General features: G+C 35.5%; 1 protein-coding gene across 1 annotated transcript; it reads left to right on the top strand.

The window, feature by feature from the left end:
• The first annotated feature begins 6,886 nt into the window (after nucleotides 1-6,886).
• Nucleotides 6,887-19,138, top strand: LOC128221505 (activating transcription factor 7-interacting protein 1-like). Its single transcript, XM_052930112.1, has 4 exons — nucleotides 6,887-6,936; nucleotides 16,586-17,158; nucleotides 17,304-18,266; nucleotides 18,772-19,138. The coding sequence occupies exons 1-4, from the start codon at nucleotides 6,887-6,889 to the stop codon at nucleotides 19,136-19,138; spliced, it is 1,953 nt and encodes a 650-aa protein (XP_052786072.1).
• The last annotated feature ends 1,674 nt before the right edge of the window (nucleotides 19,139-20,812 follow it).

Raw genomic sequence — 20,812 nt, 5'->3', positions numbered from 1 at the left:
TGTGTTTTACAGTGCATCTCATTAGATACGTCATGCATTTAATTTATTTAATTAATATATATATATCAATACTAAGTATTTTCCCAAAGAGTACGAGTAAGTAAAAACTATTAACTTTAGTTATATAACTCACTAAACGTTTTTTTTCTCGGCATTACAATCCAGACTGCCTATTGAAAACTGCCTTAAAACTTGCACTGCATTGAGGTGACAACTAAACGATTTCTGTAGGTGAACACAAACTAACTTTCGACATTGTGCTCCTTTTCGGTGATACCCCTGTCATCTACTCTGTTCTTCACCTAACCTAATTCAATAATAATGAAATAAGGCAATGAATAAATAGAAGCCATAACATTCCATGATGTACACATATACTTGAATATAAAAGTATTTTGTGTCAATGACAGCAGGCCCTAATTTTTCGAAACTTCTTAAACTGTTTTGTATTTTTTAAATTCTTTAAAAACACATTACTTAATTTTAACTCGATAAAAGTTATATTAAATTGAATAAAGGTTTAAAATAGTTTTGATGTTAGTGAATAAAGCTATTTTGCTGGAGATTAGAATCCGCAAATTTCCTAACACAAACCTAAATTTTATCGCGCTAACTAATGTTGAACTGTCAATCAGGCAAGTTCTAAATCAAGGTACATTTAAATGATGAAAAAAGATTATGATTATTTATGCTATCGTACAAAAAAAGGCCTGATACCGTAAAACAATGACTATACAAAGTGCAATTAAAGCTCACTTGTCGTTATTGTTATTACAATAAATATATTGTCGAGAAATACCACTACGTATTTGCTTTTAAACCTGATGTTTTTTAAAACTTATCTATAATGTATAACTACATGTTATAGTCATATACATACAATTACAGAATAAAACGGCAATGTGAACAATCAAGTGCCTTTTTACTCGATGCAAGTTATATTTAATAGGATAAAGATTTAATAGAAATAGTTTTTATGTTAGTGAACAAGGCTATTTTGCTGGAGATTGGAACCCTCAAATTACCACTAACACTTACCTAAATTACCATCGCGTTAACTAATACTGATCTGTCAATCGGGCATGCTAGATGTAAATGTGCATTCAAATGATATGATTAGTTATATTATCGTACAAAAAAAGCTTTATACCGTAGAACAATGACTATAAAAAATGCAATTACTTCTCACTTGCCGTTGTTGTTATTACAATAAATATATTGTCGAGAAATACCACTACGTATTTGCTTTAAACATATCTATAATATAAGGGTATATGTTATAGTCATGAACATACAATTACAGAATAAAACGGCAATGTGAACAATCAAGAGCCTTTTCATTGCAAGTTATGTATGACCTGTCAGTGTCTATCTTTAATTGTTTGCTGATTATCCACTAAGAATTTATTTGCACGTTGCTAAATACTATTTTTTACTTCTATCACAGCCCTTTTATTAAATGCTACAGGCCGGATTTGCTACTATGGTGACGATAATGGTTGAACGTCGAAACCAAAACAGTCTGCTTGACGTATCAAGTTCATAATAATAACACGTAATATGAAACTGGCGATTCCACTGCGCGTTCGTATTTGTTCTTAGACGCCGTGGGAACGCGGCCTAGTGTAACAGGGTTTTAAGAAGTCATTAAACATGTTGATTTTTACGTATATTTGAAATTTAAATGATTTCTTGGATTTATTGTTGCAGTCACAGCCGCTGCTAATTACAGTGTCTGAATGATGAAATATCACCTAATTCTACTTTTAACTTGAAGCGGATGTGTTGGAAACAAATGTATTCTTCATAATAATACATATGACTGTTTTTATTGTAAAAAGTGCAGAGACTAGATTAAAGGTACCAGCACGTGTGGCAAGTTCTTTTTGTTTTATACGAGTGCCCTACAATTTGAGTGCATGTTTTTGCGTTCTTTTTCTATAAATTTCATAAACTTTCTAGTAGTTTTAATACTTCTTTTTGTGTAGTTTATAAGCTCATTACTCAACCTTAACTCGAAGCAGGTAATATTGTATTGGATAAACGTTTAATAGAAATATAATTTATGTTAGTGAATAAAGCTATTGCTGGAGACTGGAACCTGCAAATTATCTCACACTTACCTAAATTACCATCCAGCTAACTAACGCTGATCTGTCAATCTGGCGAGTTCTATATAAATGTGAATTTAAATGATATGCTTAGTTATGCTACCGTACAGTACCCTGAACATTTTACGGACAACTCGAGCCCCGAGTAGTGAATTTTGACCGAGATACGTTTTGCGGACCGTAAGCTGGCCACCAATCGTATAATTCCGGATGATAGTGCTAATACAACCAGATTTGCAATATTAAGCAAAATGGACATTACCCTGAACACTTTAAGCAGAGCTTGAACTCCGAATACTGAATTTTGACAGAGATACGCTTGCATAAGGTCACCCGACTGATTTATTTTTATTCCGGTTGACATTTTTAATTAACCCAGAGTTGCAATCTAAAACAATGCGGAGAGTACTCTGAACATTTTACTCGCAGCTTGAACCCCGAATACTGAATTTCGACCAAGATATGCTAGATGCAGAGACTCACCCGACAACCACAAGTCCCTGATGAAATGCACACAGATTTGCAATATAAAGCTATGCGGACAGTGCCATGATTACTTTACTCTCAGCTTGAGCCCAGTTTACTGAAATAAGACCAAGACACGCTATGCGGAGCGTCAACTGATCACCAAACCTTTAGAACCGGATGACAGTGCTATTACACCAAGACTTGCGATCTAAAGCCATGCAAACACTACCTTGAATATTTTTTATCTGGAGTTTTAGATTTCTCTTTTTAGCAACCAGATGTGTAAGTCGATCTAAATATGTCTTCTGCAGAAACTCGAGTTTCCAGTTCTGTTAAAATGTGCTAACCAGTGATAGTCATTTAAACTCATGACCTGTCTATGCGATGCACTTTGAAAACACATTGGTTTGGACAATTTTAATGATATTAAAATTTAACAGTATCCACAATAATGAAGGCAGCCTGCGTTCCTCGCCTTGTCTTTGTCCCCGCATACGAAACCGGCTGCCAGCTTACAAGTGGCTAGCTGCGTTGAATCCACACAGACTGCATCTAAAACAAAGAAATAAACCAACAAAAGTTATCCAATCCACGCCTATGTTATTTTTATGCCTGTTGACTCATCATCACTTTCTTTTATATCATTTGTAAATGTGTTGTTGCACTTAGAGAAAATCTACCGATTTTAAATATCTAAAGATAGCAAAATCTGTTATTATCCCATCTCAGATAAAATAAAGTGCATATTCACAAACTGTAATAACGTATGCACTATTTAGGGTTGAATGGAAATTTTCGAGACTGAGATAATCAAGACGATTAAAGGATGCAAGTTTTTTTTCTGATAAATATTACTGAAAACAATAAGGGCAGATAAAAAACATTACTGAACACAATACTGACAAATGAATACAATAAGGACAAATACACACAATTAAGACTTACTGAACACAATACGGACAAAAAAGTACGAAAAGGACCAACTGAATACAATAATGACAAATAAACATAAATATGACTTACTGAACACAATACGGGCAAATAACACGAATGGGAATAACTGAACACAACACGTACAAATAAACACAACACGGACCAACAGAACACAAAACTGACAAATAAACACAAATGGGACCAATTGAACACAATACGGACACATGAAATCAATACGGATCAACTGAACACAATTTGTGCCAACTGAACACAATATGGACCAACTGAACACAATATTGACAAAATATACAATATGGACCAACTTAACACAATACTGACAAATAAATACAATACGGATTAACTGAACACAATATGGACCAACTGAACACAATATGGACCAACTGAACACAATACTGACCAACTGAACACAATACTGACAAATAAATACAAATGGGACCAACTGACCACAAAACGGACTAACTGAACACAATATGGACCAGCTGAAAACAATATGGACCAACTAAACAGAAAACGAATCAGTTGGTCAGAACACAGGAATATAAACATAATACGGACATACTGAAGACGATAGGGACAAATAAACACAATACTGAACACGACAGATCACAAAACGTATCAACTACGTGTCGAATAAAATACGAACCATCTGAAAACAAAAAGAATTAACCGAAAACAATATGGATATATATATACTGAACACACTGCACACGATTAGGACAAATAAACACAATTCTGAACACGATGTGGATCGACATATCACAAAACTAAATATGGAAAAAACAAACCAACTTAAAACAATAAGAATGAACCGAACATAATACGGATCAACTGAACACATTGCCGATCATCTGAACACTACACGGATTGGCGACACATAATACGGACCAAATGAACACAATATTGCTATATTGAACATATTGCAGTTTAACTGAACACTATAGAGACAGGTGAAACACAATACAGACTCAATTCGGAACTATTAAACATTATACGGAACAACTGAAGATCATTCGAATACTATACGGATACGTCACATAATACGGACCAATTGAACACAACAGGGCTATATTAGACATATTACAGTTCAACTGAACTCATTCAGACAGGTGAAACACAATACAGACACGATGGACACAATACGGAACTAATAAACATAATACGGATCAACTGAACATAATGCAGACAAGTCGAATAAAAAACGGATCAATTAAAAACAATTGAAAATTGATATTACAGTTTGATAGCATCTTTTTTATATGTTTTTGTATTAAAATTCATTGTTTTGCAACAGCTGTAATATAAACCACACGACAGAAAGCAAATGGATCAGACATACGTTTCTTTTAACGTGAAAGCTTTAATGCATACAATAAGACAGAAAGGCAATAAGCAAGTCAGAAGTTTTTAACACCGTTCACAGCTTCAATATATCGAACAAGAAGAAAAGGAAATTGTTCAGGCAGACGTTTCGCTCAACGTTAAATGGTTCGATATATTCAAGACGACAGAAAGGAAATTATTCGGAAAGACGTTTCTCTCAAATTCAATGTGTACAACAAGACAGAACGGACATTTTTTTTTCAGACAGACTTTCCTCTCAACATTAACAGGTTGAATATATACAACAAGACGAAACGGAAATTGTTCAGACAGACGTTTCTCTCAACGTTAGCATCTAGACTTAATACAACAAAACGAAAAGAGGTTGGCAAAAAAAAATCTTTTTAACGTTAACAGCTTTAATATATACAACAAGACAAACGGATATGTCTTTGCCTTAACGTTTACAGCTTTGATAAATACAACGAGACGGAACGGAAATTGTTCAGACAGACAAGTCTCTCAACATAAACAACTTTAACAACAATAAAACAGGAAATGGGCCAAAACGAGGTTTCTTTTAACGTTTACAGCTTTAATGTATGTCTTAACAATAATGATGGATTGTACATCTATCTTGTTTAAATAGCTATTGAAAACATAACTAATCGATAATATGACATCTCCTTTGCCAAAACTATAAAAGGGATATAAGTATAATTCGCGTGTATGTAGATCGAAATATACCGACCCGAGGTCACGAAAGTTTGTAACAAGGTTCACCGAGATACCGGCCCGACCGTCGAATTTCCGATCCGCCCCACTTCAAAGTTACGATACTGATTTCCACATTTCTAAAACTCAGAAGTTAAGGTATACATATGACGTTATGTTGCAATGTTGTGCTTCACCAGAATGCGCATGCGTATATTCTTATTGACGCTAATTCAACGACTTGAAGTCAAGGTCATATTCTTCCCTAGAAACTTGGAAGTGTTAATGATTTTTTTTTTATTTAAGATGACTTACAATTTGACCTTCTAAAACTTTCCTTATCACTGTTGTTTTAGATAATAGTCAGAGATGACGAATCATGGCATGTGAGTTTTTTTTTATCAGCGTTGGGATGACATATGGTTTTAGGATCGGTAAACCACTCAAAAACATGTCTGTTGATGAAGAAAGCAAATAACTCCGTTTGGTATCAACGCGTGCTGTACGGTATTCAGTAATATTATTTATGTGATAAGTAATTCCTCCAAATACATGCCAATTAAACACAGTAACCCACAAGCATTTTCTCAGAGTTACATTAGGGCAACTGCATTTGAATGGTCTGTAATGCACATAGTAAACTCAAAAGGAAACTGTAAACAGAGGGATTTGCTGAGGCCTAAAGCTACTCACTCAGTGTAAACAAATAAAAGGGTAAGTCCTATTTACTTAGTGCAAACAGAGAAAATGGATGGGGTTAAAGCTACTTACTGAGAACACTCAGTTTCAACAGAGGATCGGGCTGGGGGTTAATGCTACTTACTCAGTGTAAACAGAGAAAATAGCTTGGGGTTAATGCTACTCACCCTGCAAGTAGAGGAAATATTTCGGAGTCAAGGCTAGGCACATTATGCAAAGCATAGAAATGACTATAGATTCATGCTACTCATTCGGTGCAAACAGAGGAAATGGCTTGGGATTAATGCTACTCACTCGGTGATTGAGTAGGCAGAGTGCAGCTGTTGTTGCATATATCATCCTCACAGCAATTGAAGCATGTCCCATTCGTTCCTGTTATATCCAAGCCTGATGCAGGGAGCGATTGGCGAAGCCTTTCACAATGCTGTTAACACATCATAAAAACGCTGGAATAATGCTTTGTGCGTGCGAACAGGTATAAATTTAAGTTTCCTCATAATAGCAAACCAAGTTAAAAATCTTAAAATTGGTTGGTTATGTTTATGTTTGTTTAAAATGAATATGAGTGTGTGCATAAGAAACATCTCGTCGCATTAAAGTGGCAGGGAGATGACAGAGATATGGCAGTCATGCGCATAGACTACTCACAGTTCTTTCCATACATTCGGAGGTAGATCCCGCGCCATTCGACCAAGCGTGTTGGGTGCAAACCTAGTTGAAAATACAGGGACGGTCACACAAAAATAAAAATACACGTGTCACCAAGATTAAATGAAACTGCAGGTGTCGACAAACTGATGGTATGGTCATACGTATATTAACATACAGGTGTTCTCAGACCTAGATTGAAATAGTTATATAGGTGGTCGGCAATAGATAGAAATACAGATGTGCTTAGACATAAATCTTAATACATATCAGGCCAGGGCTATTCATAAACGCAGATGTGGTCAGGCGTAGACTGGAACACAAAAATATTTTATCAGACATAGATTTAAAAACAGTGTTGAGCAACCCTAGATAAGATCAAGATTATGTAAATTAAATAACATATTATGTCAGGTATTGTTTTTATGGTCTGTAGCTTTTTGCATATATATGGATTGAAAAATATCAGACTTTTTGCTTTTTGTGGGTCAGATTCCTTATATGGCACGAGCAGCAGTGTTTAATGGAGCTATCAGACTTCTCGCATGTTGTGGGTCAGATTCCTTATATGGCACGAGGAGCACTGTTAAATTGAACTATCAGACTTCTCACTTTATGTGGGATTGATTTCTTATATGGCACGAGGAGCAGTGGCCAAATGAAGCTATCAGAATACTCGCTTTTAGTGGGCCAGATTCCTTATATGGCACGAGGAGCAGTGTTAAATGGAGCAATCAGACTTCTCGCTTTTTGTGGGATTGATTTCTTATATGACATGAGGAGCAATATTAAATGGAGCTATTAGACTTCTCGCTTTTTGTGGGATTGATTTCTTATATGGCAAGAGGAGCAGTATTAAACGGAGCTATCAAGACTTCTTGCTTTTTGTTGGTCAGATTCCTTATATGGCACGAGGAACAGTGTTAAATGAAGCTATCAGACTTCTCGCTTTTTGTGGGTCAGATTCATTATATGGCACGAGGAGCAGTGTTAAATGGATCTATCAGACTTCCCGCATTTTGTGGGTTCTTTTCCTTTCATGGCACGAGGAGCAGAGGCAAATTGAAGTGTTCATACTACTCGCCTGAAGGGCTAACAGACTACTCGCTTTTTGTGGTTTAGATTCCCTATATGTCAATAAGAACAGTGGTAAAATGATGCTATCAGACTATTCACTTTTTTGCGCTGATACTTTAAGTTTTACGAGGATGTGTGGCCAAATGAAGCTATCAGACTTCTCGCTTTTTACGGGTCAGATTCCTTATGTGACACGAGGATCTGTTGCCAAATGAAGCTATAAGACATCCCGCTTTTTACGGGTCAGATGTCTTATGTGACACGAGGACCTGTTTGTGTGTAAAATTTTAGATATGGCACGGGGAGCAGTGACCAAAAATGATATCAAACAACTCGCTTTTGTGAGTGTGATTCCTTTCATTGCACGAGGTGCAGTCGCGCAAATACAAAATTATAAACACAATACACATACAAGAGAACAAACGCGGATTAAGCCATTATTGTATTAAAGCGTATAACCAAATAAAAGAATACTCTGTTTAAATAATTATTTAAATACAGTTTATGATGAAATAAAACAAAACAAAGCATACACAAATATTGAAATATACAGTATAAATGAATATTATAATACACAGAAACTTTTCATAACCTAGTACATATATTTAAAAAAAACAACACATAAAGCTTACACTCAACTTAGAAATAAAAAAGATTACGTTCAGCTATACACTAAGCTTGTCGGAGAATAAATTATACTTACTTCATCGCGACTGTATTCAACAACCCTACTGCAATCATTACTGTCCAGCTGGTGAGCACAATTGTAACAAATAGGACCCCTGACTTGATTGTAATCTAATAAAAGTAGGAAACAATGAAAAATGCAGGGACATATGTTATAAAAGTATGTAATAAAACTTGAAAAATATTATCGAAAACTTAATGAACTATAATTTTGCTAGAAAATCAAAAGTGTTTGCCAGTTATATTTATACCAGTAAAAGATAAAAAGAGGTTAGTTTTACATGAAATGAATCTTCATTTACATAGACGTGTAAATGTTATGTGTTTTGTACATATTTTCAGTAATTATATTATAGTTCTCCAACGCAAAACTTGAAAAGTTATGCCCTCTTATACAGACGTTTGAAAAACGCCAAATTCTCGCCATTTTTTACTATGTTCAATTCCGGAATATGCACAGGTATTAGTATTTAAAGGGACATTATATATATATATCGTTGCAAACACTTCATTTTTTTCTTAATCAGAACAAAACAAAAAGCATATGATTTTAGACCAGATAACAAAATATCAGTGGATATTAGCCACTTTTTTCTAGGAAAATGTTATCCCGTTGCTATTGATCAAAACTCCCATTTACTAAAACTTACATTTTAATAACTGTACACAGATAATACGCCTTGGGGTTTTTCTAGCGAATTCAGGGGGGAGGTGCATCCGAAGATCCCTTCCCCTGTCCCTAATATTGTTCAAGTTTACAGTTTAATGTCAATATCGGAGATAAATACTATGAAAAACGCTCACAATGCACCATTTCGGACTAGAAATAACCTAAATGCATTAAAAGTATCTAAAAAGACCAAGTATGCGATAAATAATACAATACGTCACAACCTATCTAAAATATTATATATGTTTACGAACCCAAAGCTTACGACATGATGTTATTTTAATGAAATACTGTTCAAACAAATGCAGGCTCTTTCAAGATACGCCACATAAACGATATACATACATGTCACAACAAGACGAAATCATATTCAATTAGGATCTTCGTCAGGTACTCTCTTACTAAATACAAAATGATATATTTATGAAATACACTCAAAATACACCATTTTGGACTATAAATAATTGTACTAGTAGAATTTTTAGCCCTGGTGCGAAGATGGGACAACCATGTGACTGGAATGCATATCTTCACCTCAAGTTATTTAGTACTTAAGCGCAATAAATGTTTTTCAAAAGTCCCAGTATGCGATGGATACAACAAAACGTAACAACCTTTTTACAAATTCATATCTGTTTACGTACCCAAAGCTTAAAACATGATGTGTTATTTTAAATATAGTGTTCAAACAAATGCATGTTCTTTCAAGATACGCCACATTACCAATATATATATACTTGTTACAACACGTCCGAATCATAAACAATGAGAATCTTAGTCAGGCACTCTGTTACCAGATTCGAAATTACATGTTGTAAATTGCATAATGCTATATTCCTTTTTAACACATGGAGGCATAGTACTATTTTTGTTAAGGTCAAAACAATGTCCATTTTAAAGTACAAGGTTTTCAATCTTATGACGAAATTAAGGCCACCTGAATGGTTTTTAAACTACAATAACACCTTAGTTTAGAATGGCCTGACACTATGCTTTACACCATGATCTGTATGACTTAAGGTCAGTATGTTTATGTAAAATGAGACACGTGGCCTAACGCGAACTACGAAGACAAAGAAAAGTTACGTATTCTTAACTACTTGGTATCGTCCGAATAAATTATCTATGCAGAAATATTTAATAAATAGGTTAGTAGGTTTTACTTTCGTCGCCACACAGGCCAGCCTGACAAAAAGGTGTATTGCAGCATTCGTCACAAAGAATCACCGCACCATCCGCCCTTTTACCAATGACATTGGTGTTTCCGCATTTCTGAAAGGATTTGAAAGGAACGCCCTCATAATTTAAGTTGACGGCTCAAATAAATTATTAATTCAAATTTCAAATCTATTAAATTACATCTCTCTACAAATGTTTTCCTGCAGAATGATGCATTTCATGTTTCATAAATTGCATTGCTCTACTATATCAAGTGAGTGTATTTCAAAAAGACTTGGTCAGTAATGAAACATACCTATATGCATAGACATTTGATTTACCTCTCTCTTTTATCAACTAGCAACATTCTTGTAACTTATAGCAATATTAAATACGATTATCAAACGGCTTCATTCAATTTTGATTAGTTATGAAAAATGCCACATTTAAATGACAATTTATATATCGGGTCCCATGAGTGCTATGTTCAGATAATGGGTACGCTTGGGTTGATTTAAAAAATAACACTCTAAACATTCCGTTTACGAACAACCGCATTTTTTACAATTTGCCTTGTGAATAATTGCCCTATTTCGGAAGCCTAGAATGTCCCTGTTTGGGTTGGTTCATACTAAATTTACAGGTCAATCAATGTCCCTAGTTGGTGGTATTTTGCTTAAAATTGTTTATGTATTTGATGATCCACACAGCTAACATTCAGTCCGTCTAACATCAAGACGTAAATATTTTATAAAATACACTCTAAAATGTGATGAATTTATTTTCATGTACCATGTTGCTTGTCCTTATATGGCGGTGCTTAGACATGTACTTATACGTGCGTGTGCGTGTGTGTGTTTGTGTACGTGGGCATGTGCGTACGTGTGTGTGCGTGTGTATGTGTGTGTGTCTGTGTGTATATATGAGTTTGAGAAAACGAAACAAGAAAAATATTTACATCTAAGCCTCTGCATCCTACTGTTCGTCTTAGGTTACCATTAGTTGTTCGATACAGGGTTGATACACATACCTGAAACAAATCAGTATTTCAGTACATTCTAGTGATACAACTTGAACTTAATTTTCTTGCCTTGGAACGAGCCTGATGTTAGGTTTATAAACTATAAACAACAACACATTTTCTACCTGATGTCTGAGTGGACAATACTTATAGTTGCATTCAATTGCTAGCAAATTCTACAAAATAACTTGATGGACTTTCTAAACATGATGTGTCTCAGTTACGAACAATGCTAACACTATCAAATTACTACAAATGAACATTATGGACCATCTTAATATGACGTGTTTTAATCGTTAACACTCCTTACACAAGCACAGTACGATAAAAGCACATTATGTACCACCTAAAAATGACAAGTATCATTTTTGAACAATCATTACACCAATAAAGTAATACAAATAGGCCTTATGGACTGCCTTAAAATTATGTGTTTTGAGTGCGAATAATAGTTACACCAGTACAAAACTATAAAAAGGCCTTATGGACTGCTTTAAAATCGTGTGTTTTGAGTGCTAAAATTACCTACACCAAAACAGAACTACAAAGGGACATTGTCGACCAACTCAACATGACATGTATTAACTGAGTACAAAACCTACACCAGCATAGTATTATAAAGAGACATTATGAACTAGCCTGACATGAGTATTTCAACTGCGACCAATACTATTATAAGTACTGTACTAAAATATTTATTCTACAAGTGTACTACAAAAAGATATTATGGACCAACTTAACATGACATGTTTGAACTTCGAAATATATTTACACTCACAGATAACAAAAACGGGACCCTATGGGCAATCTTAACACGATATGTTTTAACTGCGAACAATTCTAACGCTAGCACATAACTACAATGGTAAATTATTGACCAAATTGACATATTACCACTAGAAACAATATTTACACAAGCACAGAACTTCAATGGGAACTTATTTACTAACTTGCCATATTTACACTACGAACAATATTTACACTAGCACAGAACTACAATGAGAAATTATTGAGCAACTTGACATATTTACACTACGAACAATATTTACACTATCACAGAACTACAATAAGAAATTATTGACCAACTTGATATGCTACCACTACACACAATATTTAAACTAGCAAATAACTACAATGAGAATTGATTGCCCAACTTGACATGTTTCCACTACAATCAATATTTACACTAGCACAGTATAACAATCGGAAATTATCAACTAACTTGACATGTTTCCACTACAATCAATATTTACACTAGCACAGTATAGCGATGAGAAATTATCAACTAACTTCACATGTTTCCACTACAAACAATATTTACACTAGCACAGTACAACAATGGGAAACTGTTGACCAACTTGACACATTTCCACTATGAACACTATTAACACTAGCACAAAACTACAATGGAAAATTATTGACCAACTTGACCTACTACCACTACATACACTATTTACACTAGCACTAAACTACAATGGGAAATTATTGACCAACTTGTCATATTTGAAGTACAAACAATATTTACACCAGCACAAAACTCGAATGGGAAATTATTGACCAACTTAATTTTTTTCCACTACGACAAATATTTAACTAGCAACGAACTGCAATAGGAAATTATTGACTAACTAGACATATTTCCACATCAAACAATACTTACACTAGCAAATAACTACAATGATAATTTATTGACAAACTTGACCTTTATTTCACTACCAACAATATTTACACTAGCAAAGAACTACAATGGGAAATTATTGACCAAATTGACATTTTTCCACTTTGAACAATATTTAAACTAGCATAGTATTACAATGGGAAATCATTGACCATTTTGACATAATTCAACTACAAACAATATTTACACTGGCACATAAATACACTGGTAATTTATTGTCCAACTTGACATATTGCCACTACAATTAATATTTACACTAGCGCAGTATAGCAATGGGAATTATTGACAAACTTGACATATTACCACCACACACAATATTTACACTAGCACAATATAACAATGCAAATTTATCAACTAACTTGACATGTTTCCACTACAAAAATATTAACACCAGCACAGACCTACAATGGGAATTATTGACCAACTTGACATGTTTTAACAACAAACACTATTTACACAGCACTGCTCTATAAAAAATATCAAATTGACCATCTAAACGAAAATATTAACACTAGCACAGTACTACAATGGAAAATTATTGACCAAATTGGCATATTTTAAGTACAAACAATAATTACACCAACACAGTATTACAATGGGAAATTATTGACCAACTTGACATACTACCATTACAAAAATATTTACACTAGCACAGTATAGCAATGGAAAATTCTTGACCAACTTGACATGTTAACACTAAAAACAAATATTACACCAGCACAGAACTACAATCAGAAAATATTGACCAACTTGACATACTACCACTACACACAATTTTCAAACTAGCAAATAACTACAAAGAGAATTTATTGTCTAACGTGACATATGTCCACTACAATCAATATTTACATTAGCACAGAATAACAATGGAAAATGATTTCCCAACTTGACATGTTTCCACTACGAACAATATTTATACCAGCACAAAACTACAATGGGAAATTATTGACCAACTTGACATACTACCACTACACACAATATTTAAACTAGCAAATCACTAAAATGATAATTTATTGACATATTTCCAACACGAAAAATATTTACCTTAGCTCAGAACTACAAAGATAATTATTGACCAACTTGACATTCAACAACAAACAATATTTACACTATCACTGCTCTACAAAAGCACCTATGGACCACCTAAACATGACGTGTTTTAAATGCAAACAACATTTACACTAGCACCAAACTCAAAAGGACATAATGGATCATCTTAAAGTTATGAGTATCAACTGTGAACATTGTTTTAAATAAATACAGTACAGTCATTCGGAATTCCTAATGCGTTCATTCCCCGATAATAACTTCAATCACGCATTTTTTCCATGAATTTACCAATCACTATAACTGCAATAACACAAACAGTATGCAGTCCTGCTACGCACCATACAGTAGCCATTACATGCATACAAATATACGAGATGCATTTATGCTACGAACTGTACAGGCGCAACAACGATAATATATTAGATATAATGCAGTCATACGATCACTAATGATATGGAAATACAAAGTGTTATGCCACGTCTTGAATAAGGCCATTTTTAGAGCAATTGAATTTACATTATTATTAATTTGCATTTGCCTGAGCAAAGCGCTACAACTCTATAATGGGAAATTTAGAGCTTGTTAAACTGTTATTGCTTATTTTGACAACGTTTAATTATACATGTTCATAAAGAAGATTAAAACAGGGATAATTGGAGTGTTATTTATATAAGTTGATTTGCATAAATACTTCATCTGAGCTGCATTTTGTTATGAATTCACAATCCCTTGCTCTTGAAACATCGTCACAGTTTAGACAATGCAAACTGTCTGCACCTGGAACTATAAATAAATATATTGAATTTATGAGATAGAATGGGTACAATTTTTAACAATTGTAAGTTTTTAAAAATCAGTATTGAACATAACATGGGTGTGATTTTAAACCCTATCACATACATTCATAGCGTTTATGTACGTTATGTTTAATATTCAGGACAAGACTAATTATCAATTATGTAAATAGGGATTGGACTTAAGTCTATTACCTGATTCACGGCGCTCCTCTAATAGTATAGTTGAGTTATCATTTATTCAATATTTCATTTCACCATGGTAAAGTGAGGAAAGTAATATTCAATCATTTCGTGGCCAATTAAGACAATCAGTATTCTATGAATTTAAGGTAAAGTAATGAAAGCAATACTCAACTATTTCATGGCAACACAAGAACACTAGTTTTCTATGAATTTATGGTAAAGTAATGAAAGCAATACTCAGTTATTTCATGGCAACACAAGAACACTAGTTTTCTATGAATTTATGGCAAAGTAATGAAAGCAATACTCAATTATTTCATGGCAACACAAGAACACTAGTTTTCTATGAATTTGTGGTAAAGTAATGAAAGCAATACTCAATTATTTCATGGCAACACAAGAACACTAGTTTTCTATGAATTTATGGAAAGTAATGAAAGCAATACTCAATTATTTTATGGCAACACAAGAACACTAGTTTTCTATGAATTTATGGTAAAGTAATGAAAGCAATACTCAATTTTTTCATGGCAACACAAGAACACTATTTTTCTATGAATTTATGGTAAAGAAATGAAAGCAATACTCATTTATTTCATGGCAACACAAGAAGACTAGTTTTCTATGAATTTATGGTAAAGTAATGAAAGCAATACTCAATTATTTTATGGCAAAATAAGAACACTGATATTCTATGAATTCATACTTAAGTATGACATGCACTATTCAATTATTCCATGGCAAGGCCAGAAAAGCAATATTCGATCACTTCATGGCAAAAAATTAAAATCGATGTTTCATTACATCTTAGCCTGGTATGAAAATCAATATTTAATGTATTCATTGCAAAGAAAGAAATATAATATTTACCAAGTACTGCTGCGAATAACAAATAGATAAACACCATTGTATTCTGAAATAAACATAAAAATCCATTATTTTTATATTTTATTAGTAAACCATTTAGGTTTTTGGACAATGTAAAATAGGTCTGTGTTTAAATCAGTGAGGAATTTTCAAAAGAGGATCAATTGTGACACCTCAGAGAATTTTGACAAATGAGCAATAAGCAATTTACAAAAATGATTAACAGGAATTGTGTTTGCAAATTCTCTAGCTATGGTTTACTCTTGTTGCATTGATTTGTTTTCAAATTTAAATTTGTTTTAGCTTTCATTAGGTCTTCAATTATGATCCTTTAAATTGAAATGTATTCTGCATTATGGTATTTTCTAAGACAAAGTTCAACAGTATAATGGCTAGTTTTCATGCTGCTTCTTATAATATCTAGGTGTCAACTACAATAGATAAAATACAATGGTTTGGATCGTATAACTCGTTTTTTTTTAGAAAAGTTCATAAACCGGCCACGAGTGACGACTTGTATGATAAACCGGCGACGAGTGACGACTTGTATGATAAACCGGCCACGAGTGACGACTTGTATGATAAACCGGCCACGAGTGACGACTTGTATGATAAACCGGCGACGAGTGACGACTTGAATGATAAACCGGCCACGAGTGACGAATTGTATGATAAACCGGCCACGACTGACGACTTGTATGGTAAACCGGCCACGAGTGACGACTTGTATGATAAACCGGCCACGAGTGACGACTTGTATGGTAAACCGGTCACGAGTGACGACATGTATGATAAACCGGCCACGAGTGACGACTTGTATGATAAACCGGCCACGAGTGACGACTTGTATAATAAACCGGCCACGAGTGACGACGTGTATGATAAACCGGCCACGAGTGACGACTTGTATGATAAACTGGCAACGAGGGACGACTTGTATGATAAATCGGCCACGAGTGACGACTTGTATGATAAACCGGCCACGGGCGACGACTTTTATGATAAACCGGCCACGAGTGACGACTTGTATGATAAACCGGCCACGAGTGACGACTTGTATGATAAACGGCCACGATTGACGACTTGTATGATAAACCGGCCACGAGTGAGGACTTTTATGATAAACCGGCTACGAGTGACGACTTGTATGATAAACCGGCCATGAGTGACGACTTGTATGATAAACCAGCCACGAGTGAAGATTGGAAGATAAACCGGCCACGAGTGACGACTTGTATGATAAACCGGCCACGAGTGACGACTTGTATGATAAACCGGTCACGAGTGACGACTTGTATGATAAACCATTCACGAGTGACGACTTGTATGATAAACCGGCCACGAGTGACGACTTGTATGATAAACCGGCCACGACTGACGACTTGTATGATAAACGGGCCACGAATGACGACTTGTATGATAAACCGGCCACGAGTGACGACTTGTATGATAAACCGGCTACGGGTGACGACTTTTATGATAAACCGGCCCGGAGTGACGACTTGTATGATAAACCGGCAACAAATGACGACTTGTATGATAAACCGGCCACGGGTGACGACTTTCATGATAAACCGGCCACGAGTGACGACTTGTATGATAAACCGGCCCCGAGTGACGACTTGTATGATAAACCGGCCACGAGTGACGACTTGCATGATAAACCGGCCACGAGTGACGACTTGTATGATAAACTTGTCATGAGTGACGACTTGTATGATAAACCGGCTACAAGTGACGACTTGTATGATAAACCGGCCTCGATTGACGACTTGTATGATAAAACGGCCACGAGTAACGACTTGTATAATAAACCGGCCACGAGTGACGACTTGTATGATAAACCGGCCACGAGTGACGACTTGTATGATAAACCGGCCACGAGTGACGACTTGTATGATAAACCGGCCACGAGTGACGACTTGTATGATAAACCGGCCACGAGTGACGACTTGTATGATAAACCGGCCACGAGTGACGACTTGTATGATAAACCGGCCACGAGTGACGACTTGTATGATAAACCTGTCACGAGTGACGACTTGTATGATAAACCGGCTACAAGTGACGACTTATATGATAAACCGGCCACGACTGACGACTTGTATGATAAAACAGCCACGAGTAACGACTTGTATGATAAACCGGCCACGAGTGACGACTTGTATGGTAAACCAGCGACGAGTAACGATTAGTAAGATAAACCGGCCACGAGTGACGATTTGTATGATAAACCGGCCACGAGTGACGACTTGTATGATAAAACGGCCACGAGTGACGACTTGTATGATAAACCGGCCACGAGTGACGACTTGTATGATAAACCTCTCACGAGTGACGACTTGTATGATAAAACGGCAAAAAGTGACGGTTTGTATGATATACCGGCTACGATTGACGATTTGTATGATTAAATGGCCACAAGTAGCGACTTGTATGATAAACCGGCCACGAGTGACGACTTTTATGATAAACCGGCGACAAGTAACGACTAGTATGATAAACCGGCCACGAGTGACGACTTGTATGATAAATCGGCCACGACTGACGACTTGTATGATAAACCGGCCACGAGTGACGACTTTTATGATAAACCGGCCATGAGTGACGACTTGTATGATAAACCAGCCACGAGTGAAGATTGGAAGATAAACCGGCCACGAGTGAAGATTGGAAGATAAACCGGCCACGAGTGACGACCTGTATGATAAACAGGCCACGAGTGACGACTTGTATGATAAACCGGTCACGAGTGACGACTTGTATGATAAACCATTCACGAGTGACGACTTGTATGATAAACCGGCCACGAGTGACGACTTGTATGATAAACCGGCCACGACTGACGACTTGTATGATAAACCGGCCAAGAGTGACGACTTGTATGATAAACCGGCCACGAGTGACGACTTGTATGATAAACCGGCTACGGGTGACGACTTTTATGATAAACCGGCCCGGAGTGACGACTTGTATGATAAACCGGCCACGAGTGACGACTTGTATGATAAACCGGCCACGGGTGACGACTTTTAATCTGCCCCCCTCTTCTGACTTCGATTCCTGCTGTTGCGAAGCTTGCAAAGAGTTTCAATGTTGTTACTAAGTATTGCATGCAACGAATATACGTGTAAAAAAGTATATTTTGGTATACAAGAAAACGATATGCTGATGACTGATTGTATATCAAACTTCAGCCGAAAAGGAAAGCAGGAAACTAAGAGCTTGATAGCGAAGTGAAAAGGTGTGAAAGCAAAAAACAACAACATTAAATAAGCATACAAACGACTACTTCGAACTTATTATGCATTGAACGTCTATAGAACTGACGACATTTTGAATGTATATTCTCTGAACATTAGTTCTGACCACTCTTGTCATTACTATAATAAGTGTCAACCGTCGTGTAAAGCTGTAGTTGCCCACTCTCAGGCTAATAAAATGTGCCACAACTGTTTATCTCACGAGAACGTTACTTGTGAACTGAACACAGGTTGGAATATGAATAGAAACGATAATTCATTATCGAGATTACAATGAAGCGAAAATAATACTAACTTGTGATTCTTACTACATACATGTACTTTAAACATACAATGAATTCTGAGCTGTTTTTGTTGAATATTGAATATGAAAGTCACATGTCACTGACATACAGAATTGTCATTGTCATGAACCACATTGACAACAACTTGAATAGTTCAAAACAAGTAACGCAAATCTTCGTCATCCAATATCATAATATTTAAGTCCAAAAATACTTGATTGTTTTCAGTGATCAGCTGTGCTAGGTTTTGTGTCAAACGAACAACTACGTCTTGTTATAGCTGATATTTTGTGTGATCATTTAATGCAAATGTGCTAAGTCCTTTCTCAAACGAAATACTTCATAGTAATGCTATTTGTTAATATGCCTTTGTCAATCGTTCTCTCTGGTCAAATCAAACACCTATTAATACAGTGCTCTACTATTCTTGCCATACTCAGTCTTTGTTAGTCTGCTTTGCATTAGCGAATATCCGATTGTTCCAAATATCGGGATGATATTTTTGAATGCAATCATATAATGCGTGTAGTATAAGTTACACTGTTTGTCTACACCCCCAGTGGGTTTAAATCTTGCGAGAGCAAGTGCAAACAAAGTGTACTAGAAGGCCAATGCTGATATTACATACTGGCTATGAAGACAAGGGCCATCACATTTGATCCAGTTTGCTATGTTTTGCAATAACTGTTCTGAAGACAAAAAAGTAATCGCAATATGATTTGTGTTTCTTCTAGACTGTTTTTCACTTTCACATGTTAAGCCCCCCGCTCATAGGCAAAATACTAGACTTAAATTAATTCAATGTCAAATAAAACGATCCCTTTGCCACTCTTATGAACACAATGGATATCAAATCCATCTTAACCTTCAAAAGGAATATATCGCATTCTAACAGACAGGTGCATTATGTTTTCTGCGTGAGTAATTGATAGCTCAGTTTTCAATCCAGGGTAGGTTAGTCGCCAGCAATCAAGTATAGAATAGGTGGGTAACTGATATGTTTACAGCACAAGTACATGTTCAGTTGTATAATAGAAACCGCACCTTGTGACTTCATTTGACCTTCCTTCAGCGACACATAACCCTGCCGCATTGTATCAATCATGTATTAATTATTTATTCCTTGTCCAATAACATAAACCAACGGTGATATAAGTGCCATT

This window comes from Mya arenaria, chromosome 16 (genome assembly GCF_026914265.1).
Source record: "Mya arenaria isolate MELC-2E11 chromosome 16, ASM2691426v1".
In the NCBI taxonomy this organism is placed as follows: Eukaryota; Metazoa; Mollusca; class Bivalvia; order Myida; family Myidae; genus Mya; species Mya arenaria.
This window is presented reverse-complemented; position numbering and strand designations above follow the sequence as displayed.